The 26,923-nt window shown below is 43.6% G+C and overlaps 1 protein-coding gene across 5 annotated transcripts in view; it reads right to left on the bottom strand.

The window, feature by feature from the left end:
* LOC146558463 (unconventional myosin-VI) overlaps positions 1-26,923 on the bottom strand; it is a 151,157-nt gene that overhangs the window by 61,638 nt on the left and 62,596 nt on the right. For all 5 annotated transcript variants that reach the window (XM_085247564.1, XM_085247565.1, XM_085247566.1 and 2 more), the window contains exons 13-18: positions 13,640-13,797; positions 13,298-13,389; positions 11,338-11,410; positions 7,297-7,424; positions 6,023-6,118; positions 5,579-5,749 (exon numbers count right to left, since the gene is read on the bottom strand). In XM_085247564.1, coding sequence (XP_085103690.1) covers positions 5,579-5,749; positions 6,023-6,118; positions 7,297-7,424; positions 11,338-11,410; positions 13,298-13,389; positions 13,640-13,797 — 718 coding nt within the window. The remainder of the gene's footprint in view (positions 1-5,578; positions 5,750-6,022; positions 6,119-7,296; positions 7,425-11,337; positions 11,411-13,297; positions 13,390-13,639; positions 13,798-26,923) is intronic.

Genomic DNA, 26,923 nt, shown 5'->3' with positions numbered 1-26,923 from the left:
TAAGCTGCTGGGTGCAGTTTCTGATCAGGTCTCTGCCTTTTCTTTAAAAAAATGTTTGTTCCAAACAACAGTCAGAGTTACAAGTCAGCACAGAAATGGATTCAGAGAGGGGAAACTTCTCACTAATGCTTGCATTATTAAAGCTTCTTGTAGCTTTTCTTGATGTGACTGTGGACACGAGGAGCATCTGTGAATGTGAACATATGCAAATGTAAATGATGTATACTGATTAGGGGGTATAATGGAAGACAGATGAGTGCACAGTGAAGCCAAGCAAACAGTGACGGATTGTAAAGGACGGCCCGCTAACGGCAATTAACACCACAACAACGTCCTTGTTTGTCCACTAATGTGTTTGGCGGACACACAACGGCCAATCCAGGCTCGCAATGACGCCCTCGGCTGATGTGGCAAACACTGTCATATGCGAGCAGGAAGCTGTCTCGAAAACTAAATTTTTTCCTCACGCTTTCACAAACTGAGCACCACAATAACTACAGAAGAAGAAGCTCTGCAGGCTGGTGAGCCTGACCAGAGAAGCAGAGCAGGGCTGAGGAAGAGCACCAGATATTTATTTTTAAGCATTTTTAAGGTCATGTGATGCGGATGAGGACACATGACAAGGACAGGTAGGGTCAGAGTTTAGTGAAAGCATGGACCCATCTTGCCTTGTATCCACTGTTCAGACTGACGGTGATGCGATGGTGCAGGGATAGTTTCTTGACCCTTCATTATTTAAAACCCAACGCCTTTTTCTGAGACCCTGCTGGTTAAGTTTCGGAAGCATTGTATTAAAAATGCTTAAAAAATTATTTCGTCAAACTTTCTAAAAAGCCACTGCAGCACCTGTGCAAATTACGTTTAAGGCTGATTGGAAAATCATTAGGTTTGCAAGTTTTGGTGATATAATTAAGTAAAGACAAACTGCAGTGATGAAAAAGCTAACTCACCATGTCTCCCTTAAAGCCACGGCACAGGTAAGGCTAAAACAGGCACGACAGCTTGAAAGCCTTTCCATCCATCTGCTTACTGTAATTGCTTGTGGAATTAACACAGTCATATACTTGGAGATGCTCTAATAAAATGATGGACTTGGCCTTCGCCTCATCCATTTTCTCGTGAGAGGACGTATGAGAGTGTGTTACGGCTTACATAACTCCCTTTTATATGCAGCAGCCTACATGTGCTGACGAAAAGCAGCTGTGCGGAACAAAAAGCAGAAGAATGCACGGCCGGCCGGCCTCCGCTCCATTTAAAGGTTTAAATGTCTGTAAAGCATTTATGATGTTATTTACATCTCTCTCAGTCATGCTCATGCAAACAGACAAACAGCCGCTAATGCAATCTGACCCGGTCAGGTCTGCTGCTGCACGATGACTTTGTAATTCATAACAGAGGAGCATGCAGATGATTCGGAGGCAGGCAGGTGAATTATCAGCCATGTCTGGATGAGCCTTTGGAGCAGGACACCTTTGTTATGATGTATTTGGTCACTGAAGTGGGGCAAAGCCACGGTGTCTGGTTATAATGAAAACCTGCACGGATCACAATCTCCCTTCATCGCTGCAGCTCCAGGAAGCAGCGTCTCCATCACCTCCACCGTCTCGGATTTATCACTGCTCATTTTCCCCACCCCGCTCGCCTCTGCACCCACGGCTCGCCTCCCGTCTGGGTCCTCCGGTACACCTTTTGAACCGTAATCATAGCTCGAATAGTGAGGGCTCAGGAAGGGGAGGAGAAGCGCCGGGATGAGGAAAACACAGAACACACTAACACACGTAATAACGACTAAATCCAGTCTGCACGGACTCGAGTTAAACCCTCTCGAACGACCGCGGGATGCTTTTGCTGGTGCAGTGGCAGACAAACATGACTTGTTCTTTGTTTTCCTGAAAGCATCAGTTTAGTTGATCTTCCACGCTGGACATTCACGGTTTTCAAACATTCTCCTCGTGCGTCACAGAAACAGTGCAGCCTGAGGCACATCCCCAAATCCAAAAGCAATAAACCCACAGGAAACACTGACCTTCATCGGACAGTTTCAGCTGGTCAGCTGACCTCACCTGGCTGAGAATATAATCCATGTGCACCAACAAATTTGATAAAAATGGCGCTACATTAGAAAAATGTCTGCTTCATGTAATTACCTTATCACATCTAAATTTGAAGTGTATATTTATCCTCACATACTTTTAAATTCGCTGCTGTTCTGTGACTCATTATGGTAGGAACTTTCCACATAGCCTCGTGATGGAGAGCCACAGTACTCAGCTGGACAGAAAACCAGTGGACCAATCCTGAAGAGTACTGGCCCAATTCAGTCAGCAGACTATGATTAAAAACACTTACTGTGAGGATGACTACAAATAAGAAGAGATGCCTGAGCCTACCAGGAATAACACCTGAAGCTGTTTTCTGACATATTTTATGCCTACTTATAAAACATAATGACTGGATGTGCAGCAGAAATCAGTGATTCGGTCTCTGTCTATGCAGCTACCCTTGGAAAAACCTGGAAACTGTTCTAATGGTTGTCAAACCATGTCTATGTTCATCTACACTGAGGTGTGAAAACTCGGCATTAAAGGTCGGGGGAAGGTCTTCAAACGTCGTCTCCATGGGGTAAAGCATTAATATTGTAAAAAAGGGTCAACTTCATCCCAAACTATGATTGTTTTATAAACTTAAACAAACAGGAAGTGGAAATCAAACTTAAGATCAGTCTCATGCAAGACTCCTTACTCCTCCATACAAGGCTCATTGTAATGGCCGGCAGATTCTTTGGTACCGACTGTGCTTCATAATAATCCTTCATCACTTGAATCGTCACCACTTTTGGATAACTTATTAAGAATTTAGACAAACAGCTGCTGCTCAAATCCAAAGTATCCAGCCGACTCCACACCTCCCGTCTTATTGGTTTGTCATTAAAAAACAAGAAAACCGGCCACAGTGAACTCGTCCCTGTGCTCTTCAAAGCTAGAGCACTAAAATTCACTGATCATAACATTTTATTACAGAAACTAGAAGCTGTTAGTTAGAAGTTAGTTCCACAGGGCTCTCAACTAGGCCCAATACTTTTCTCATTATACATACATTCTTTGCTATGCAGATGACACGCAGTTTTACGAATCTGTGAAGAAGGATGACACAAATCATTGAAATAAACTACAGACATAAAGGCCTCAATCCGCTGTAATTTTCTACTTCAGAAAATTCAGAAAACAAATGATGTTTATTCTGCTTGGTCCTAAAAATGGCATTACGCTGACCTCCAGCAACACCGGGTGTGATTTCTGACAAGGACATGTCTATTAGCTTACAAATTAAATAACTAAGAACACCTTATTCAGCTAATGCTGAAAAACTATTTTATGCATTTATTACTTCGAGGCTGAACTATTGCATTTCATTATCAGGCTATTCTGAAAGCTGCCAAATGTAAATTAAACAGTGCAAACGACTCCAGACCTCCTTTCTCCTTAATTTGTCAGGAAATGGAAAGAAACGAGGCCCCTCGTGGAAATGAAACTCTTATCAGTCAATTGTTCCAATTAATTTTAAGCCTGGAAAAAATGCAGGGCGAGGTTAAAAATGGCCTCCAGTAAACACTTTTTCCCTCCTGCTGTTGTTTCAGACTTTTGCAACATAGGCCTGTTATGAATGTTGGAGGACCGGTTGATATAAATCACTGTCACTGTACACGTGAAAATTAATTTATTGTGTTCCCGCGTCTTTAATTTTAAAAAAAAGAAAAGAAACAAATCCTGTTTGTACTGGACACCTCGCTGCTCTCTGGCTTTGACCCTGTTAAATACACCTGGCCATCACTACCTCAGGTTATCTTTTCTCCATTAAATATATATATTTATATATTTTAGGAGGGATGATTGAGTGGAGCCAGGCGCTGTGGTTTTTGGCTCACCTTGCCTTTGGTTAGGTGACACATTAGAGCGCACATCAAGGTGAGAGGCTGAGCTGGATGAGTCACGATGGAGGAGAATAAAAATCCTCCGTTTATAACTCCAGCTGACAGCAAAGACGTTGCCATCTCTGTGCTCAGGGTGAAAGAGAGACACTCATCTGACTGTTTTTAGGTGAAAAATTATGTTCTTGATGAAGATTTCATACATTTACTTTGACTCTTTGTACCTACGGGACCTCGGAGGTGAGCCTGGGCGCTGTCGGCTTTATTATAACAATCAGTCAGACATGTATATAATAATAATAATAATAATAATAATAATAATAATAATAATAATAATAATGGATACTTTATTGATCCCCATGGGGAAATTACTTGTTTTTCTCTGCATTTGACCCATTCACTCAGTGAAGCAGTGGGCAGCCCACTAAGCAGGCGCCCGGGGAGCAGTGTGTAGGGACGGTACCTTGCTCAGGGGTACCTCAGGGTAGCCGTTAAGTGGATTCGAACCGCCGACCTTCCGATCATGGGGCGACCACTTTACCTACTGAGCTATCCCTGCCCCATGATGAGGCAGACTAAACATTTAGGAACTATTCTGCTTAATGGACTAGAGTAGAGTAGCTTTGCATGATTCACAGTTATCATCATCGTTATTTATGTTAAACTAGGCCTCTGCGCAGCCCCTCAGATTATCCTCTCACGATGATTTTAAAGCATTTAATTACCTTAAATTTTAAAATGACATTTTAGGACTTTTTAAGGATGAGTGGGAACCCTTGAATGAGCCTGCTGGCCTCTGGATTTGTGTATATCTCATCATCGCTTCATCGAGCAATGATGAGAATTTGCAGCTCAAACTCTGAAGCTCACGCTGTGCCTACTTAAGGTTGGGGATGAGTTCAGCGGGTAAGTAATAAAGGGAGCAGATTGTAGGATGAAAGTGGAGGGTGAGGAGAACAGCCGAGGTGAAAAGAGTGATTTCACATTGTTTGGGCATTTGAGCAGAAACACCTCCTAGGTGAGGTGAGGCGCTTCGGGCATGTCCATCTGAGAGTCCACGGGGCAGGCCCAGGAGATGCTGGAGAGAACACACTGAGGGTATTCTGTCAGCCCTAAAGGGCTTATTCGAGCGAACTGTACTCTCACACCAAAATCTGAAGAGTCTTCAAATTAGGCCCGAGTTTTCCCAGCTCAACCAGTTAGGAGCTCCTTTTAGCCTCGGGGTGTTTTGTGTAAGCTGACAGAGGCCTGCATTTTTGATAGCTACATAACAGGTTTGCAACATTGCTTGTATCAGATCATCCTAAAATAAACATACAACAAGCATTTAGTAAAGAAGAAGTGTGAGTATGAACTGGCCGGGGCCCAAAGTGTCGCCTGAGCAGACTGGGCAATGAGCCGGGATCTGAGGGGATGACGTCTGGAGCACATCTTTAATTCAAGCCATTAATGAGGTGTAGCAGCTCTGCTTTATTTTTTGGCAGACAGGACGTCTTCATCAGAGTCAGACGAGCCAGTGGTGGCAAAGACTTTTAATTAGACTCAGCCTGTTCTCCACAGAGCAGTACATGTCCTGGTGGTCATAAATATCTACAAGTATTTGTATCACACATCGCATGTTGGATTGGATCTTTTTTTTTTGCTGCTCACCTTAAACTTGTTGCCGACGCTGATGAAGCTGAGTTTTCCGGCCTTCTGCTTCACGTCTTTGCTGTTGTTGGAGTTCTCGAACAGCTCGCGGACGAAGCGATCCTTGGACTCGCTGACGAGACACTCCAGAGACATGTGCAGGGCGTCGTTGTTCTTCTCCACAAACTTGGTCTGAAGGAGAAACATTTCAGCGTGAACGGGGCGCTCGGTTCGAGTCTCTTCTTTTTGTTCCCGTTTCTGATACGCCTGCTTAACTGCAGAAGGAAAAATCTCTACACGATTTTATGACTTGAATCTCTCCGCAGCTACGCTCGGTATGTTTTTAAAACTCTCATCTCAATGATGGCACGCTTTCATGTTAAAAGTTGAGTTTTCTGTGGTCGAGTGATCAGAGAAAAGAAATGATTCATTTTGAAGACGCCGCAGTGTGTTCTGGTGACGCACCGTCTCGTAGCACACGGCTCCTGCAAAGTGCCTGATGATAAATCCTTCATCGTCCCTCACGTTCCTGTGGACGGTCAGCTTAGACTTCCTGGGTACCTGCAGGACACACACACACACACCTGATCATGGGTGGAAACACACACACACACTAAAACTCTGCAGACTCAGCAGAGTTCATGCATGCTTCCCATTTACGATGGAAAACTAATTCCCAGTCCTGCCAATCACTCGCTGCTGGGAAGATTAAGATTTGATGCCAGTAATTTAACCGTCAGTGAGATCACCTCACTCTCAGGCTTCACGTCACTCCACTGAAACTCAAAACTTCAAGTCAATATCAAAAGTTCCCATTTTTTGTGTTTACCAATATCATCAATATTATCCAAATTATCAATAAAAGCTTTAAAATTAAGGAGCCATGGGAGAAGGTGAAGCTCCTTGTTGATAAGTTATTGTTTAATACTGCAGATAAAGTGCTCCTCGGCTAATAATCTTTAGTGGTGATAAATATCAGAGCAGTGAGTCCATCATCTCGTGTTCAGGCTGTAGTGCCACCACCTTTAAATGCAGTTGGTGATATCAGCTGTTCTGCTCTGCAGCATCACTGAACCCTGCGTGCAGGCACAGGTAACAGATTTGCACCTGCTGCAGGTCTTCAGACCCAGTCTAAACATTTACTCATCGAAACATGTCAATGTGAGAACGTGCAGCTTCTCACATTGCAGTCTTTGTCTTATAACGTTTTTTGGCTGCTGTTTGGACAGAAGCAACAATTTCAGGACTCAGTTTGGCGACAGTCATTTTCACATTTACATATAAAGAACTAATTGTTGGGACACAAAATGAGGTGAACCACTTGGGTTTTCTATTAATTTAATAGATCTTTTAGCAGCTGGTAAATTTACAAAGCCGAAAACGAAACTAGAACTTCCTTTACCTGAGAGATAGGAGGAAAAAAAGCACTTTTTCCAGCTCTGCGTTTGTAATCTGTAGTCTCTCAGGTTTAATATCAGCCCACCCTGAATGCTGAGGCCAAAACAGGGAAAATAAGGTCTAAATAGGCCTTGCAGCAGATTATTTGGAGGAATGGGGTAAAACAAGAAGACTCAGACAAACATATAAATCAGCTCCAGTTTTTTCTGAGTCTAAAGATTAAGCTGAAATGATTCAGAGAGAATCTCCTGAGTAAATCAAACATTCCCTGAGTCCCATAAAATCCTCGCGTTAAAAGTGGCATGCTTCCCTGACTTTCCTTCCTTTGTGCGGTCACTTACAGTCAGGCGGAAGTGGTCCTTGTGTTTGTTGTGAACGGTGTCGGTAAAGTGCTGGTCACTGGGTTGAGGTAGACGGTTCTCTTCGTCCAGGATGTCCAGGATGCCGACCACCTTCGCCTCCACCAGGTCTGCGGGGAAAACCGTGACAAGCATGAGAAAAATAAACGCTGCGTGTCCTCTTAATGAAGCTGTGGCGGATCACCCCGAGGCTGACGGGCTACGCGACCGATTGAATCACGGAGGGTGCGATGTAGGCAAATTCAAATTAAAGTTTAATCGAATGGGAAGAGGTGTGGAGATTGTAACAGTTTCTCCTTGACCTGATCTGACTTGAAAGGTGATGGGGACCTAATTTACCAAATCATAATTATTATTATTATTGCATTAGTGCAGTTTAGTTCTCTCGGATGGTGCAGAAGTGATTTTTATTTTATTAGTTTAACATCAAATCCTTCTCACTATTAAAAGTCATTGACCCATTCTAAAGAGAAGAGCCACGGCTCAATTTAAGGACGTAATGAGCTTCAAGCTCCTGATGACGGAGACTGGGACACCCGAGGACTCACTGCTTACTTCCTGTTTTGTGCCGTGCACCAACTTTCGCTCCTTTCTCCTACAAAAGTATCAAAATCTAACGTGATGGAAGTTGGATGCACTTTTATTTCTGAAAGGTCCTGACATGGAAATGTTAAGTAAAAACCAGTTTCTCTGCATATTTAAGTCAAAAACAGTTGTACATATAAAAATACATGATTAAATCTCGTCATTGGCGAAGCCCTCTGTGTGACTATGAGAGATCAAAGCTGTGAGTTTTACAAAGACAGATTCTTTTTTTGAACCATCCTGGGTTGTGAGCATATCTGATCACACCAGGAGAGACGTGAACGGTTATTTAAACAATCAGAGAGAGCATAAAGATAAATGGAAGCTTCCTGTTACTATACAGAATATTACACAGCTGAACCTGGTGTTGTGGTATTGTTTTATTTCTGTATACTGAGGAAAAATGAACTCAAGTAATCCACCTGAAGAATATCAGTCTTTGTAAGGACATCTGTGAAGGTTCTCGGTCATCCTGGTCATGATTGTCTCAGGTGCTTGATCTGAAGGCAGCCGTTCTTAAAGATGTTCCATCGCTAATCCAAGAGACTCATGCAGGTCTCAGATATGTAACTTCTAAGGTGCAGTCAGGAGGTGGTCCTTAGAGTTTTTACGGCTCTCTATCATCACGTGAGCCGTTGGGGTCACGTGATGGCTCATGGTGTGAGCAGGTGTTGAATCTCTTGTGATGGGTTCTCAAGACTGTGTTATAGGAGGCTGACAGGTGGTGTCATAGGCCACCACTTTTGTTCAGTGATGGAGACAGATGGATTCCTTTACTCAAGAAGCTGAAGAGCCTAAAAAACAACTATTTAGGAAGCTCATTTTTAATATTTAACAGCTCCTCTAAAAAATAAGAAGCTGGAGAAAGAACCTTCCCTTTAAATGTTCTGAATTTGCTACAGATCCTACTTTCAAAATGTTATTTTAAAGATTATTTTAACAGAAAGAAGAAAATAAAGGAAGAAGGTGAGGTCTGCAGTGACCGACAACACGCCTGTGAAGGAAAAGCTGTCAGCGCTGAACAAACAGCCAGCAAACTGACAGAAAACTGAGGCGCAGGGGAGGAAGTTTACGTGGGATGACTGACTGATTCAGAGGATGACGTGGGGGATTGTTTAGAAGATATGATTACCTACCTACGTGAGCTTTAGCAGTCTTTTTCAGTAATGTTTCCTGACAGGAACTGACATGCTGCACAGTAGAGGCTCTTTGATGGAGACTCCTACTCACAAACTATTCAGCAAATGAAGGTCAGCAGAGCTTCGAGCAGCAAAAACCTCGGGAGGCATCCCGTCATCTGCCCCTCCATTGCTCAATCCGTCCACCTTCTCTCCATCACAGGAGACAACCAGCAACAAACGAAAGCGCACATGGCTGCACGAGTTAATAAAACCTGAATGAAGTGAAAGTAACGCTTCAAACAAACTTCTGTGACGTTAAAGAACTTTTTAATAGTTCCCACTCCTCCTCCTCCTGTTCGTTTCCATCTCCACCTTGTTCTGTGTGCAGTCACGTGGCCGCTGCTTGTACAAATGTAATTTTCTGCTACATCAACTGTGGTTTTTACGTCCCCTGAACAAAGAGGAGCTTCTCCTTTTATAACACGCAACGGGAATCCAAACCAGCAAACAAACAACCGCGTTTCGGTAAGCTACGAGCCAGCGAGCACAGCCAGCCTCCCGCCTCCCTGCAGCTCGCTCTGCTGTAGTTAAACATCTCATACTGAAAGCACAGAAAGCATCATTAACCTCCTTCCCCTTAGATTGCCCTGTCACATCAGTCTCCCTCCATGTTTGTGAACTATTAAGACACATTTCAGTCAGGACGGGAGTTCACAGGCGTGGGGGCTTCGTCGTTCGTCCTCTTTGCGGTCTTTGAAGCGCCACCGAGGCTCGGAGGTCAAAGTGAAGAGAGGCAGCTCTCCTAAAAGTGAGGATGATGAGCACTGAGGTGGATAATGAGCAGCTTTTACAGGACACACTTACATATAGGGCTGACATATAAATACAAAGCTCTTTTTCTTTCGTATACAATAAAATTTCATGAGGCCTAGCTCTCCTTTAATACGGCACACTGCAAATAGACTATTTCATTTTTAGGCGACACCTTTGAACTAGAGCTGTCTTTTTCAGTCTGATGTACCCAGTGGACATCAACACATCCCCATAGACTGTATAATAACGACGGGCACAGCCATCTTTGAAGCAGTGCTATTTTTGCATGGGAGTTAGCTAACCCCCCCTCAATTAATCAGAACCTAATTAGTTCTGATTGGATCTCGTTTCCCCGAAAGGTTTTCATCTCATTTTTATTCGTTGACAGAAGTTTCAGTACGTCATGGTTTTCGTCCTCATGTATTAGATTTTATTTAGCTATTGTGTTTTTGCCTGAAAGAAATTACTGTTGATGAAACCTATGATGAAAATCAATGAAATGAACACTGTCTGGAAGTCAGCTATTTATTTTGGATCTGAACTCTAAGGATTTTAGGCATTGATGTGTTGGCTCCTGAAATGACCACATTTAAATCAGAGGGCGGAGTGAGAGGTTATCGCTTGGTTAGCGAGCGGCATTCATAAACTGTATTGGACGCAGCACACAAAGATTCCCCCGATATCCACAGACACTGTAAACGTGCTTATTTCAGCCTTATAGTTGGACATTTCAACGTTAAGAGTCTAATGGGGATTCATTCACTTCAGCCTCGAGGTTGCTTCTCGCAATAAAGTGCTGCACAAAGTGTTAAAAACTCAGCCAGCATTCGGTCTCAGAGCACTTACTCTCAGGAAGAGATTTTAACGGGTTTATTACACTTTATTTGTGTGAGATGAAATTTTATAGTAACAGCTCGAGAAGTGAAAACAGCTGGATGAGTCTGTGTTTCTTTAGGAATATTTAAAAAATATAGCTCTAAATATTAATATAATAAACCACACAAAAGATAAGATGTAGCACTGATCAGAGGATCAGAAGGAAATCTTGCTTTGTGAACTAAAACAACAAACTCTCCACATTAACGGCAAAACTTTGTGTGAAAGCCGCAGGTGGGATTTTTAAAGATGCATTACTCTGCGTGCGCTGAAGGTTTAGTATCAAACCAAAGGGATTTACTTCCTCATCAGCTCTTTAACTCTTGCGCTGGTTGTTCCAGAGCAGAAAAGGGGGGAAGCTGATCAAATCCCCTCCACACATTCATGCACCATCTAGATATTTAAAGAGGAATTTGAACTGCTTTTTGCACCTTTGTTGGGTATCTGAGGTGCACAGTTGGAGTAGGGAATTTTTCACATTATGCTCTATGCACTAATAAAAGGAGTGGTGTAAAAAGAGAACAAATATCAAACCCCTCTGCAGAGAATTTCATCGGCACAGAGGAGTGACTGCAGCTGCTCTGAATGCACAATCACGCGAGCTGAGCGAGGAGTGGCGTCTTCATACCTATGCAGTCCTGATTGTCGACGTAGTGAACCTCGTTGACTCCCAGCCCCTCCCGCTGGTACAGCTCTTGCTCCTGGAATGCAACAGAGAAACTTCTAATGAGAAATCATAACGGTATTCACGGCATGCCCGGCGTTCGTCTAAGGAGGTTCTGCCTGGGGGGCATTCAAGCTCTCTAACAAGTGGCGCTTAGGCCAGGCTTTTTGCTATTACACTTTCATGCAAAAATGAGCATCTAAAGGTGATGGGGCTTTTCATGCTGCAGACAGATGTTTGGGCAAACGAGGAGTTTTAAAGGTAAGAAACAGACAGCCGCTGTTAGAACACAGTCGAGGGAAAGTCAAACACAATCCAGTATTTAATGTGGCCCTTCTCTGAGGTCTGCGGTTTACAGACAGAGCAGATGATTCAATTACGGCACTGATCCAAAACTCTGGATTCTGCGAGTGAACTATGATTACACAACAGTCTGACAGAGGGACCTCAGGGTCTTCAACTAAACAGCATTTCTTTTGTTGGAAACAGCTCCCGACGACAATAAACCCATTAAGGAGGCTGTGGCTTTCCAAGGTCAGCAAACGCTGTGTGTTGGCGGAGGTCTGAGCGCTCGAGTTCCTTCTCCTTTATTATAAGAAGACCTTCAAAGAGAGCGTTGTTATTTTCCCCACACAGAAACGCAGCTTTTCACAGACTTGGACGCCGTCAGTCTCCGTGCCACCTGTTGCTAATGACTGTTTGGGTGCTGATAGAAGTGGCAAGTGAAGAGTTTCATCTGAACTTGAGAGGATGTCAAGTGAAAGAAAAGAAACAACTTCTGTTCCAAGAAGAAGTTTACTAAAATCAGCACGAAACTTCCCACCTTTCAATGCTGAGCTTTGTTAGTAGCGCAGACAACACACCGGTCTGCTGTGGCGAGACGAGCCTAAAGGCTGGTCCTTCTACGAAGTGTGTTCACAAAAGTTCAGGACTTTTGTCGATGACTCAAAAATGACAAATCAACTTTAAGGATCTCCTAACTTTCAAGGAGAGCTGTCAAATCTGTCATAGCGGCCGTGCTGATAATGGGCCAGAAAAACCATCAAAAGATGGTCTTAAACGAGGACCACCAGTCCTCTTCAGCAGATCGTCTTCCCTTAAATGTCCTTCACTTCCTGTGGAGTCTAAAGAGCGCCATTTTGACATAGTGGATGAGGTCTTGAACACTCTGCAGTGGAACAGGTACAAAGGGAAATAAAAGGACACAAAATGGTCCAGCAATGCACAAGAAGATGATCCTGAAGGGATCATCAGCCAGATTTATATCTTAGTAAGGTTTCTGACTTTTACAGATTTTTAATTCTGAAGCTTAGAAAAAGCAACAGATATACTTTTCCACCTTAAATGAGAGTCTAGCTCACATTTAAGGTGTTAACATCTCTACGCTGAGAGAACAGCGCAGGTAAAGGTCCGTCCGTATCGGAGGTAAATTCCTGCTGGATGCTACATGCTTCAGAAAAGCTCCAGAGAACGCAGGGAACGGGAGTCTCTCCAGAGATCATGTGAGGATCTGATGTAAGTAGTGTGAAAGGCTCAGCCATGGAGCCAGGTTGAGGGTATTTGGGCATGTGTCTGCTTAAAGTGCAAATAAAAGGTAGAACTTAGTTGAACGGATGGAAAAGTTTTCTGACATAAACAGCAATAAACCTGAAGCACACTTTCACATTAAAATAAAACCTATTACAATAAAATTCATGTTTTGCAGAGATGAAAATTTAAACTTCATGTTCAGACTTTTGGAAAATGAAAACTTTGCAACCTGCAATTTGAAAATGTGGCATCTAGTCTCAGAAAAGAATTGCCTGCAATAAGAAAAACACTTAAAGTTTAAATGGAGAGTCCTCCACAGATGTCTGCTTTGATTTGACGGTGTTTGCCGGCGGAGGTGAGATGGTGCAGGGTTTTACTTTCAAACAGTTCTCACCTCTTTCAGGATCCGCTCGTTGAAGAACTGCTGCAGCTTCTCGTTACAGTAGTTGATGCAGAATTGCTCGAAGCTGTTGTGCTCAAAGTACTCTGCAAATATATTCGTTACACAATGTGTGTCAGAGCAAAGTGGACTATTACAGGATCTTTTCTGAGGTGATGTGAGCTTTCAAAACGTGCATTACTTCTTTTTTGTCTCCTTAGAAAAAATGTTATCAAACCAACCAACAGGTTTTTTTCCCCTTAAAACCATCAAACAAACATTTCTTAGTTTTAAAAACACGTTATCTATAAAAACCTTGAAATTCTGATGTTTTTTTGTTATTATTGTGAAACTGACCAAAGCCAGCGATGTCCAGGACGCCGATGAAGTTGGCGGAGGAGTCGAAGGGGAAGCACTGGTTGACTCTGGTCACCACGTGGTCAAACAGACGGCTGTACACGGCCTTTGCCAAAGCGTCCCGGGCGTTGTTGGCCTGCTCGACTTTGAGTGGCACTCTGGGAAAGACACAAAGATAACAGGTTTAAATAAATCAGAGATTTTAGGTTTTATTTTCACTTACAGATGGTCAAATAGGGAGAAAGTGTAAAAGTTAAACCATGTGCTCAGGCTTCCACTTTCAAAAGCAAATTCTTGTTCCACAGAAAGATCCCAGCAGGGACACTCGGACACAGCAACCTCTTCTCTCTCCCAGGTCATCATATAATGCTCAGGCAGCTATAAATGCTCAATACCCAGTGCTGCTGGCTTTAACTCCCCTTTTACTGGTTTTCTGCTCCAGGCATGCAACTCCAGGATTTAAAAACACTGAGCTTACAGCCCAAAACAACAAATCTGCCACGTCTAGATAAAGTGTAACGTGTGCTTACACACCTGCAGATAAATGCTGGGTTTAAATGAACCGGGCTAGCTGGACCTTCCAAGCAGGTAATTGTGTTATTGACAGCTGCAAAGAAAGAGGGACTGGGTGGGAGGCAGTGGCCATAAAACGGCGACAGAAACCATAACTGGCAGCGAGCTCTGTGGAGGTACATTGTAATTGCTTCAGACTGAGTGCAGACAAAAGGAGTGACCTGATGGCAGAGGCTGGAGAAAATACACCGCATTAATCTGCTGCTGGGGCCGAGTTTGTGAGCCGGCTTTACTTCTGGACTTTACTTCAGCACGACTGCAGTGCACTCAAGGACACGCTGGGAAATAACTCCACACGAGTGGCACTCAGACGACCAAAGCTTCCAATAACGACTCCCAAAGTCCTCCTCCCTCCCTCGGCGGCAAATTATCTCCTCTGCACATACCTGTATAAGCCACACATTATATCAGGGGAGTTGTGATCCCTGCAGGTGGCTCGGTTGGTATTTTTCTAATATATTATGCTGCAGGATGACCTGAGCCAAGGGCAGACCTAATAAAGCTGCATTTCCAGTCTATTTGCATACATGAAAACATACAGTGAAGCGCTACACATTTAGATTTTAGGCATCGTGAATTTATTCTCCAGCATGTGCATAAACATACGTCTTTGCTCATATAGATTTCTCTTACCAATTAAAGCAGTTATTTTCACCAATTGAGATCACCTTCAGCTACATTCTCACACTTAGAATTCATTAAAACTTTATTATTAATAATAACAATAAATTACTGCTTTAAGAGAGTGGTAGGCGCTACCGTCTATATATCTATATAAACAGGAGCTGCAGCTTCTCTCTGGAGTCATTTTAAAAGTGGTGCAGCCCATTAAGAGGAGCCGTTTGCTCAGTCATTACCATCTCAGTTAGAACAAGGAGTCCTGCAGCAGATGGTCCGACCGCCCCCACAGAGATCGATCAGCTATATTACCCAAGATGCTTCAAACCACCAACCTACCTGCTAAGTTTCTTAGAATTTAATGGTACAGAAGACGTCCTTATTTTAAAGCTTTTCCCTCTTTACTGCACTTTGAGTAAAAAGCAGATGTTTTTTGTTTTGAAGGCACATCTCAGGCGTCCTTTGGAGGCGTCAAATTAATAAAACATTACGAACTCTGCGTTTTTTAACCTCAGTGTTGTGAAGCAGTGTATTTTAACCCAAACTGTGACCGTTTTCTTAACCCTAACCACCACACAGTTTACCAGGGAGTGGAAGTGAAAGTAAACACGGATCCATTCTGGGGCCTTTATTGTTTCTGTTACATCTGCTCCCTCTTCACCACATTTTGAGCACTTCTAAGGACATTTTTGTTCACCGCTATGCAGACGACATACAGTTATATATCTCTAACTCTTTGTTTCCAAGCTACAGGGTTTGCACAGGTCCTTAAACTCTATTAACAGTTAGTTTGCTGATAACTGTTTCCAATTTAATGAAGAGAAAACAGGCCTTGTTTGTGCCCCTTGCTATATTTACTAAAACGTCTATCGGGAAAGTGACTCAGGTTTCACTTTAGAGATTCACATTAAATCTCTGGTTTGCTTTTTCTTTTTTTTTACTTATGTATTTTTTACTTATGTATTGCATGTATAGAAATAGGATTATTCTAATTCCTTTTTCACTTTTCTCACCATTTTCAGAACAACCTAAGCTGCTCTGTGCTGCAGATACAAGATTTTAAAAACCCAGAAGCTCCTGTGACTGCAATCAACTCTCAAAATTAAGCATCGGAAAGATAAAAATGATATGCTTTCCATTATATGTGACAGCTTAGCCTTCGCAGAGTTAACACTTTTAACAAGTGAGGTTCAAAATTAAATGTAAATATAACCCGAGTTGCACTTCAGAATGTAACGCAAAGTGTTTTAGCACTTAGCCAAAGTTACAGCCACAGAGGGGACCTTAAAATCGGACTCATCGCCTATAACCTGTCCTGGAGCTCCTCTCCTTCACGCTTGCCCTCTCTCCATGTTAAATTCATGGCGCCGGGGCACCGCAGCCGGAGGTTCTAACACTGCAGAGAGCCCTGCTCATTTAAAAACCAAGAGGTCTAAATGTCAGGGCAACATAATGTCAGAACACTAATCGTACAAGCAGCCTAATATGTATTCCCTGTGAGCCTCGGTGCTGAGAATGTGTTTCTTCCTCTTCTCTCTCGGTGTAATTACTGATGTCGCCTTGTGTAGAAACTCTGCGCTCTGAAGACGCCTGCTGGCCTGCAGCTGCTCCTCGGCCCCGTCCTCAAAGACACCACATGCGCAAGAAGATTGCTTTTAAATCAGACTTCTGAGCCAAAAAAAGCAGCACTCACATATGAAAGAGAGGGCACTACACCGCCACTCATGTAGACACATTCACACGGAGCATTCACCGGCTAAACTTGAAAACCCAGCTTTTCCTCTGTTTTACTGCCCCTCAGGCACACTGAGATACAAATCAGAACTTTTCTGACAGTCATAACAACAACTTTTATGATACCCGAAGAAAAAGACTCCTTCTTAGCATGATTTACAACACTGCACCGAATGCCCATTGCAGCAGGTGGCTAGCTTGTTTGCATTTATATACTTATGTGCAGACGGGGCTCTCACAGCTGTCGAGTACGTACACGAGTGTCATTCGCATTCATCATACAGGTGCGATGGATGGAGGGAAAGATTGCATATTTTGGTTGTAAGAAATCCACTTTGGTCGAGTGGATAAACACTTTTTCTTGTCTGAAAATAAGTTTTAATTAACAGACACAACACATGGTTAAAAGCAGCCTTAGGTTAGGGCACAATTGACACAAGTACAGATTTAAGATGTAAGACTGTAAGACTGAAGCTTTAGTTTAAGTTTGGCTTTAGCAACAACAACAAACTGATACACTGGCAGAGGAAACAAGCACAAAGGCCCTACGAGGTACATGGTGACATCTGGGAATAGTACGAACCGAACTTTCTGGTAGAGAATGATCCACAATTTTTCTTAGAAATGATGAGTAAAAGTACTGGGAGACATTTACATGTGCAGGATCTTCTGTGAGGTCACTGAACAAGCCTCCAACAGCCATTAACTGTTGACCTCAGCCAGCACGAGCGCTCAGATTGGCATCTTCCATTTTCTCTTTGCCCTCCCACTCATTACTCCTCCAATCACTCGCTCTGTTTGAAATTACACTCACATTAAAGGTTCCCTGTAAAGCTTCAGGTGTAGTACGACTCTGCCCGCCTGGCTTTCAGTTCTTTCTGCCGCCCGTCGCTCTTTTACCACCGCTTATTTTATCTGATGCTCAGAACATTGTCCATCTCTTTCATGCCCCCCGACTCAATTTTCTCTCCACTTTTACTTTGTCACATAAAAACACTTGATTCCTCTTCATTTTAAAGTAACTCCATTTCCCTGGTTTGTTTTTGTTTTTTTTCCCATTTCACTCATTATTTCCACCAAATTAAAAAGAAAATGGACCCCGTATGACTGCAGCACTCCAGAGTGACAAAATTAAGTGGTTTCTGATCTGACACATTCCCACTGTGCCATCACTTCAGCAGGTTTATGCTTGGGCTATTCCGGGCTATGAAAGCAAGTTGTTAACACAATATTTACATTCAGTTATGGAGCAACATGATCTTTGATTTCAACGCCAAGATCTACCCAGTTTTTCTTCTCCGTTTTCGCTCTCTACCAACTCCTGTTGTAATTTAACTCGTTAGCTGTGAAATACTCCATTTTGCTCGCAAATAATCAATTAGTCATTACTATATAAAAAACAAACAAACAATATTTTATAGAACTGCAATGGACTGGCGACCCGTTCGGGGTCTCCTCCATTTATCCATCCATGTTCTGTTCTCCATACAACAAGAAAAACTGAAGATGGATGACACCAACGCCATCAGCAATATCAGGCGTTGCCGTCCTAAAACATGCGCGGCACGATTCGACAATACCGTACAAACAAAGGAAGACTACGGCTGTCCCAAAGTCTGAATGCTAGAACATCACTCTCTGCCCCAGCGATCCACGCTGATGTCCTGGTGAGCAGTCTGAGGTGGAAGGTGATCTTCAGCGAGAATAGTTCCCAACAACTAGCAAATGCTGGTTTTTTTCTGCCCATTCCCACCTTCTGATTGTGTCAGTCTGCTCTTTGGCACATGGCAGGGAGTGTTTTCAGAGGTTATTCACAGTGTAAATATTGCTTTCTGTTTCACAAAATGTTCTATAACCTATGTATGTATTATTGTAGGGTCTACCGTACAATATAAAGCGTCTTGAGGCGACTGTTGTTGTGATTTGGTGCCGTAGAAATGAAATTGAATTCAATTCAACTGAATTATTATGCAAGCGATGAGAACAAACCAAAGCACTACAGCTTTAGTTAAACAGCAACAAACAGTTCATCATGCATCAGCTGGTACCCTCACTACTGGAAGCCACTTTGCAACCTGCCTCAACCCATGGTGGTGTCACTGACCTGTACTCCGCTTTGTACTGTTAGCATACTTGTTATTAATCTCCGGCTCTTTTGCACAGCATGTCTTTTATCCTGTCTTCCTTCTCTCACCCCAAACGGTCGCGGCAGATGGCCCCGCCCCTCCCTGACCCTGGTTCTGCCGGATGTTTCTTCCCACTGTCGCCAAAGTGCTTGCTCGTAGGGGGTCATATGATTGTTGGGTTTTTCTCTGTATGTTTTATTGTAGGGTCTACCTTACAATACAAAGCGCTTGAGGTGACTGCTGTTCTGATTTGGCGCTGTACAAATAAAACCGAATTGAATTGAAATTGAAAAGACATAATTACTACAGGTAGAAATCTTCTCTCGACTGACATGGTTCTGACTGAACTGCTTTAGAAATGTTTTGGAGAGATGAGCCTCGACATATAAAGCTCCCAAAATTATCAGCCTTCTTTATTCAAACAAACTTGAGAAGACTGAGAACAGTCTGCAAAGAAAAACAACTGTTCACACAGAAAAAAGGATCTTTTCATAGTGCCAGTGTTATTCATCAAAACCCCTTTTTAATCGATGGAAATCAGATCCGCCAATGGTGAGGTTACTGTCACCCATTATTATAGAGGGACATGCTGCACATTAGTCTTAAATTTTTCATATTTACTCACATGCCTATGTAATCAGTTGAAGTATTGCACTACAGAAAGGCAACGAGCAGCAACCGGATTAGAAAGGAAAAGCGGTACATCATTGAGTTTCTGGTTAATAAAAGCAAACCAGCTCCATGAAAACCACCAGCTCACGCACCGTTGCAACAAGTTGGCCGATGATTGCGCTCTCGTGTTCGTTGCCAGTGAATGTGACTGGACGTTTCGATGGCCGTCATATGCCGATTTAGACGACACACTGCATGGTTTTATCTGCCATACATCAGCATTAAATTGATCAGAATGCTCTTTATTTATACCTGCCGCAGCAATTCCAAGCAAAGCACAGACTCTCCACAAGTCTAAGCTGCCATTAAACGTTCACTCCAGGGACGCAGCCATGAAACAACAGCACAAGTGCACGCAAGTCTGCTGTTACCGAGTGCCTGATTACAAACTGTGCAACCTTGTACGCATTTGGCTGCCACAGAGGAATATAAATTATGCCGCTAACGAGACTGAAGCGTCTTCTGACTTCTTCACGGCCGAAACAGAGTGAGTCTCATTCAGCCTTAAAAGCATCAAAGGTTCCCGACAGCGCTGGTGGCGCGATGAGTCAGTTTGTTGACTTGTAATTAGGCGACTCGTGTCAGAGAGCCTCTGCGAGTTCATTATGCATCCAGCGTGCCATTTGTTTGAATCGTTCTGAACTGCATCTTCATGCAATTATGTTCTTTCAGAGACATGATGACCTGACATTGACTGTTTGACTGAGCAACGAGACGCCTTTCAGTAAGTCAGTAGTTTGTGTGTCTTTGTGTTTATGAACGTGAGATCAGCAGCAGGTGAAAAGATGTTCAACTGCAGATGTTCAAGGACTAAAAACTCCGTGACCATGTTAATCTGTTATTTCTGCAAAGAACATGGTTTGTATTTACGGCAGCAGTGAGGGCGTGGGGCATGCAAGAAAGAAGGTGCTTTTTAAATGAATAGACGACATTATTATTCACTTTGTGATGCAATAATCAATTCCCCCTCCAACGTGGACTCTGAGTAAACTCTAAATACAACCTTGGACTGCAGAGTGTAGCGTCTGATCTGCTCTGGAGCCTCAGCACGCTCAGAGTAAGGACAAAAGTTTCCACCTGCTGCAGGTTCTGGTTAGAGCGGCACTCCAGCTCAGAGCAGAACAAACACCAGTCCAAGGTGGAGCTCAAAGTCTGTCCAAATGTGAATGACATCAACGATCAATCTCCTCCTACATCGTCTGATCACGGCGACGATGCTAAAAGTTATTAGGCGACAGCAGTGAGAGCAAACAACTTTGTTAGGGTTTATGTAACGGACAACCTGACCTCACAACTACTGGCTGATTTTGGGCTCTTGCAGCAGATGGCCGTCCCTCCCTGCAGGAGGTTTCTTCCTCTTAAAAGGGAGTTTTCCTTCCCACTCTTTGCTTTGTATTACTGGAGGATGTTGCTGTTGCTATTCTGCATTTTATGAACAGAACTGAACTGGATTTTTGAAGGGTTTAAAACTGTTGATGTCACTTTAGTTAATCAGCGCTGTTCAAAGGGGTGAGAATGGTGATCATGAACGAGTCGTTGAAACCAGGCGAACTCTAGTATGCCTGCAGACACGACAACTTTAACACTCTCAGTCTATTCATGCATGCCACAGTGACTCAAAACCCCAGTTTTTCCAAGACCTCATCCCAGAGAAACAAATGAATGTCAACACAGTCAAATATTCTGCTCAATGTTAGGGGCACAAAGTCGATTTACACAATGTTCCTGTGTTGACTGGATTGCTGGATTGTAGGTATAGACTGGAAGACAACAGCCGGTTACTTGCTTCAGTTTGAATCCCCATCATATTTGTTTTCTCCTCCAAGAGCCTCAGAAACAAAGCAGGAGGTGCTGATGTGCACTGATAGTATACACAGCACACATAAGGCTCTGCAGTGCATCGTCTACATGTGGGAAACATGTCAGCATTCGTTTTAAATTTCAATAGAACAGTGGCAGTATAATGTCCTCGTAAGTGGATATCAGGCCCTTGTAGAGCAAAATTTAGTATTTTGTTCTAGACAACCCAAAACGTGATGTCCACATAAGCGGACGCCAGGTCCTGGGAGGTTAAACCAGTTAAACCCCCGCGGAGGGTTCACATCACCGCGGTGTGTGCTGCTCTGCGTCGCCTCGATCCTCCACTTTGCAGAGACGAACACCTGGACACCATCGCAGGTCCATGAACCCTGTTTAAGGCGCAGCAGCCGAAGCCGAAGCATCAAAGAATCAGAGTTTGAACTCTGGCTGAACTCGGCCATATCTGGTTATCTTTGTCACTTTGCTAAAAAGCCATAGAAACATGACTGTAAAACAACTCAATTTACTGTGAGATCTCAGCTTTTGTCCACAACACTGAAAAAGGGTCAATTATGCACTTGCTGAAATAACAGTTTTTAAAATTAAAAGCTGAAGTCAGAAGCATTTTTCAGGAAATATTCGAGTAAATGTGAGCAGGAAAGTGCACTTACTTGTCTTCAGCCTGAGCTACAGTGCAGAAATCGAGTATTATGGTGAACATGAAAGGCTCATTTGCAGTCTGCAGAAATAAAATTAGTGAAATCCAAATGATTGACCGGGCTGTTAGTTCCATTATCTTAATGATTGTTTTCTTTCTTTAATTTGTTTTGAGGAGTGTGTCTGCATGAACATGATGAAAGTTGAAGAAATCAGGTCACATAGGAAGCAGCAGCAGCACACACACACTCACTCACACACACACGCGCGCACACACACACACACGCACCTAAACACACTGAAATGTCTCTCCTGAAATTAGACCAAAAAAGAACCAAAAGACAAATATCTGATTTTAATTCAGACTCTCTGAATCCCATGTGCCTCGCACGCCTCTCCTCTCTTTATTCCCCCACTCTTTCGGACGGTCTCTCGCCCTCACACACGCCGCCGTCTGCACTTCCTCCTTCATGAACCACACGCACAAATAGCCGGCTGACGCGATGCATTCAGCTGGCGACGGTCCAGCCGGTTGCCTCGCTAGAGTTCACCCGCTTTATCCGCTTTTTGCCAACAGCGAAAATTACAGCAATAGCGTGTGAAATTTTCATATAAATGAGCAACAGTACGGAGCCGACCGTGCCACCGCAACGCTGCGACACCATTTTCACAACGCCCTCAGAGCTCTGAATAGTTACAGCCACTATGTGGGAGAAACTCACAAAATTAAAGTCTGAGTTTGAGACTTTTTGTTTGTTTGGATTTTTGTTTTTTTAAAGGATGTAAATAAACAGCAACAGGTAAAGCTATCAATCTGTGCAGAACTCCCAGTCCTCGCTCTCCCCCTGGCCTCCTACTCTTCCTCCTCCTCCAAACAATATCTCCTAATAAGGTGTCAACAAACCAGCAACACTGTGAATTTCACCACTGAACTCTGATTGGGTCAAAGGCATCTGTTACTGCTCACTGAGAGAGAGAAAGCAAGAGAATGACACACACGAGGATGAAAGTCACCCGCTGCCTTTAAGGGTCTCCACGGCCAATCATCTGCCTCCATGTCCTCCCAGCATCCTCCTCTGTCACACCAATGCTCTGCATGTCCTCCCTCACTATAACCATGGATCTTCTATGAGGTCTTCCCCTTTTCCTCCTGCCTGGCAGCTCCATCTTCATCATCCTTAGTCTGATATGTTCACTCTCCCTCCTCTGCACATGCTCAGACCATCTCAGCCTCGCCTCCATCCTGCTCCATTCCAATTAAAATCTTAACATCGACCTCATTTCTGTTTTTCAGAGCCACCGTCGCCATTCTACATCACGTGTCGCCATTCTTACTACGTCAAAAAACCCTCCCTTTGCTTTCATCGTCAGTAGATTTCCGCAGTCGCCTGCAGTTTAAAACTAGTCTGCAAACACAGTCAAGCAGCAAAAACACAAACCACTCAAAGAAAAACAATAGTAAGAGGAGCATTAGTTAGTGGTAAATTATTAGATTAAACTCATTAAAAACGTGGCCAACATCTAAGTTACTGAAGTCTGTTTAAAATAAGGAGCAACCTCTGCGGCTGAAAATGAAACGTGTATGGAAGCGCCAAAAGCTGCAGTTCCTCTAATGTCCACTTGAGGCATTGCTACCGTGGCATCACCCGCTGGTTGCGGGTGTCTTGTTTCGGAGCCGCGAGTTGAGCGCTTACGGCAGGTGTGACGAGGCAGGGCAGGGCGGGACTTTGTCTAATAACTTGTGGTTGACACTCAACAGCCAGTTACTGTGGGATTTTATAATTTCCCAAATAACCCTCAGATAATGTTGAATGACTGAGATTTTATTTTTATTCATTATGACCCAAAATGAGCGACTGAGTACGTAAATGGAGACTTCCAGAGGACTGAAAGTCTTTGAGCATCTACAGCTGTCGACATCTGGTGGCCGGTTTCTGACCTGGAAGCTACATTTTTACTCATTTTATTTTGAAATAAACAGATAAAATAATCTTTTTTTCCCCATATTGTGATCAGTACATGCTGATCATGCCACAGGTCACATGACGTTTTATTTATTTATCAGCAATATGTTTCTTAAATCAGCAGTTGTATCTGTGCTCCTTTGAAACACTTAAATGAATCATCGGGCGCGCAGGGTATTAACACCTCTTATATTACTAATGTTGCGTCTGATAAATTAAGACTTCATTTCCTTCTAAACTAATTGTATAATTGTGCAGCTTCCCAGCAAATCTCCTCTTCCCCGAAGGGGAGGAACATGCTGGAAAGCATTTTCTCCATCCCCTCCGACCATCTGCCTCCATCGGTGCGTCTGCCGCCTCCTCGTGCAAAGAGGATCTTTTGCTTTCTCAGTCACAGGGTTTTTCTTTCTGGCTTTAACAGAGAGAATAAACATGTTGGACGGGATTTTTCCCATCAGCTTTTCATTCCTTCCACCATCTGCCACAAGACTGCAGCCATGTCTCTCTCGCGCACACACACGCACACACACACACACACACACACACACACACACACACACACACACACACACACACACACACACACTTCAAACTAATGGTTTTGTATTATGGTGCTGTGTGCACTCATTTATATTCATCGGTTCTCTCTCGCTCTCTTCTACATCACCTGGCCTTATTAGGGATCATAATTTTTGGACCCGACCCGGTCATTAGAGCATTTAGGATTCAGTCCTCTTTACTGTAACCTGAGAGTTTTGAAGGCGCCACAGTAAACCCACCCCAGCTCTCGGTCCAGGCATTTGCCCAGAGGTCCACACAAGATACCCCCAAAAAATGAACAAGCAAAATGTACAAGAGTCCAAAATATCAACAGACTGCACTTCTCCCTCTAATTCCCCCAGACTCAGTCGCTCACACAAGACAACAGTCCCCAGTGTGACAGCACTGCAGTGTCAACTTCAGCCAGTTTTGGTTCTTCTAATTTACTGTTGCTAGGAAAAGCTCTTTGGAAGGGAAACTCCAAACATTTCCAAAGCAGACGGGGTGGACGAACAGGACGAACAGCTGGACTGATGGACTCTGGGTTTCTACATCAGAGGATCATCAGGAGCCAGCAGGAGGTAATAAATGAAGGACCTTCCTGGTGTGTGTTTGTGATTTGGGACATGTGCGTTGCAAAGTTGTGTCAAATATACTTTTTAAAATTCTAAAACATCAAACACCTCCTCTGCCTGTCTGATTATTTGGCTACAGGCCATGAGCCAGTTAAAAATCTTCAAATGACTGCCCAGAGAAGCGTGCAGGAAAAGCTGATGTCCATTAGTCCAAATCCGTCCACTCCTCCATCGCTCCTGAGATCCATTCAGGGACCACAAACAGTTGAACAGGCGCTCAGCACTGACATCACATATACAGATAGACAGACGTCAGTAATGACAGGCTTTATTGGAATCCGCACCAAATTCTGCTGTTTCTCTGTTCTTAATAAAGAAGACATTTCTTCTTTTGCCTAAATAGTGATGAAACCACAGAAATGTTGACCCTGCGATGACCTGTATCCAGTGACACTCAGGCCAGTTAATGGGCTTCAAATGAATTTCCATCCTAACATTACTGAGAGGAGAAACATGGAATCTAAAGACTTGATCTGAAATTCAGTCAAATAACAGTGATGCGAGGCAGGCGGGTTCCAAGACGAACAGATGCAGAACATCTCATCTAGTACCAGAACTTGAAGAATAGCAGAAGATTACGGGCATTGTACGGCGAGTCGATAACTGACAGGCAGATAGAGGCTGGAAGTGGCATTTAATGCACCTACACCTACTTCTCTCTCTGCACACAAAAGACGGGAAACAAACGTTGGCGTGGGAGGTTTGGAGCCAAGGCGAGCGGCTCGGCATTCAGATGGCACACTCGGGCCGAGCTGCCAACAAAACAATCAGAGGCCTCAGAGAGCGAGCTCAGTGTATGCAACATGCACAATGAAGAGCATAAATGAGAGAGGCTGGGAGCTAACGCCTCCACTGACCTCCTCGGGTTAGGGTTAGGGTTAAACAGCTCTCGAGGTAAACGTGCTAGGCGGTTTCTGTTATGAGTGTCGTATTATTTTCTCATCACCACCGGCCGGTGCTCGGCTGTGTCCCTGCCCTCCCATCTCCTCTTCTTCATCACTCTGAGGATTACGTTATTAGCTGCCTTGAACTCCTTCATGGTGGAGCAGCACTGGGTGATGGGGGAGGTTTGTTTAGGTGCATTCACTCCTCTCTGAGCCAGAGGGAGAATCTAATGCATGAAGCTGTCTCCCGGCGGCAAGCGCCGAGCCATAAGAATGGCATAACACTCATCTGCACTCCTCCTCCTCCTGAACGCTTCATGGCTTCGCATTTATCTCGTTAAGCCGCAGCCAGCTGGTAAAGCTGTGAAAGGTCCGGGCCATCTCTCCAAGTGAAGATGCGTCAACGCCACTCAAGTCTTCATCCGTCACCGAGTCACGCTGGTGTCCACCTGGACTCCAGTTAATCCCGTCAGAAAGTCACTGCTGCAACTTTCACACATCAATCTTCAAACAAACAACAGACCAAAGTACACACTCCAAAATAACGTATTTAGGACAGTGAGAACTACGAATAGTTAGGTAGCATCAGGATTTACCATAAATATGAACTCTGCAAAGACGCAAAGACAATAAAAGCGAAAATAAATGTCTGTAAGTTATTTTATAGTTTTTCACTTATTTGAACTTAAAACTCTTAATAACAAATTTACAAAATTAGACAACTGATGGGTTTTTGGTGTAGCGTTTAAACTTAAACCGTTTGAGTTACCTTCAGGACTGGTATATCATAGCGGCAAAGCATTCATTAACTGGCCGAGGTAAACAGGTAACACTTAACCCTGCATTCTTTTTAACGATCACCGGGGGGCGACACCAGTAGCTGCAAAAAGACTTTGGTCCTGTAAAAGTCCATGGGAATAATGCTCGCTTTGCTGAGCTCAGTTCTCAGATGAGTTTATGGCAACTTGTGTTTGACAAGTCGTTAGCCAATGAGCTAATGGCTTTACAGTCAGATCCACCTCTAAGTTGTCACATCTGGTTTCAAAACACAACCAAGCTCACCTATATAACGGGATGAGAG

This window comes from Mchenga conophoros, linkage group LG15 (assembly GCF_057382185.1).
Source record: "Mchenga conophoros isolate Kocher_MC1m ecotype Shallow Benthic linkage group LG15, M_conophoros_male_GT1.1, whole genome shotgun sequence".
In the NCBI taxonomy this organism is placed as follows: Eukaryota; Metazoa; Chordata; class Actinopteri; order Cichliformes; family Cichlidae; genus Mchenga; species Mchenga conophoros.
Note: the sequence above shows the minus strand (reverse complement) of the source record. Positions and strands in the feature narration are given on the sequence as shown.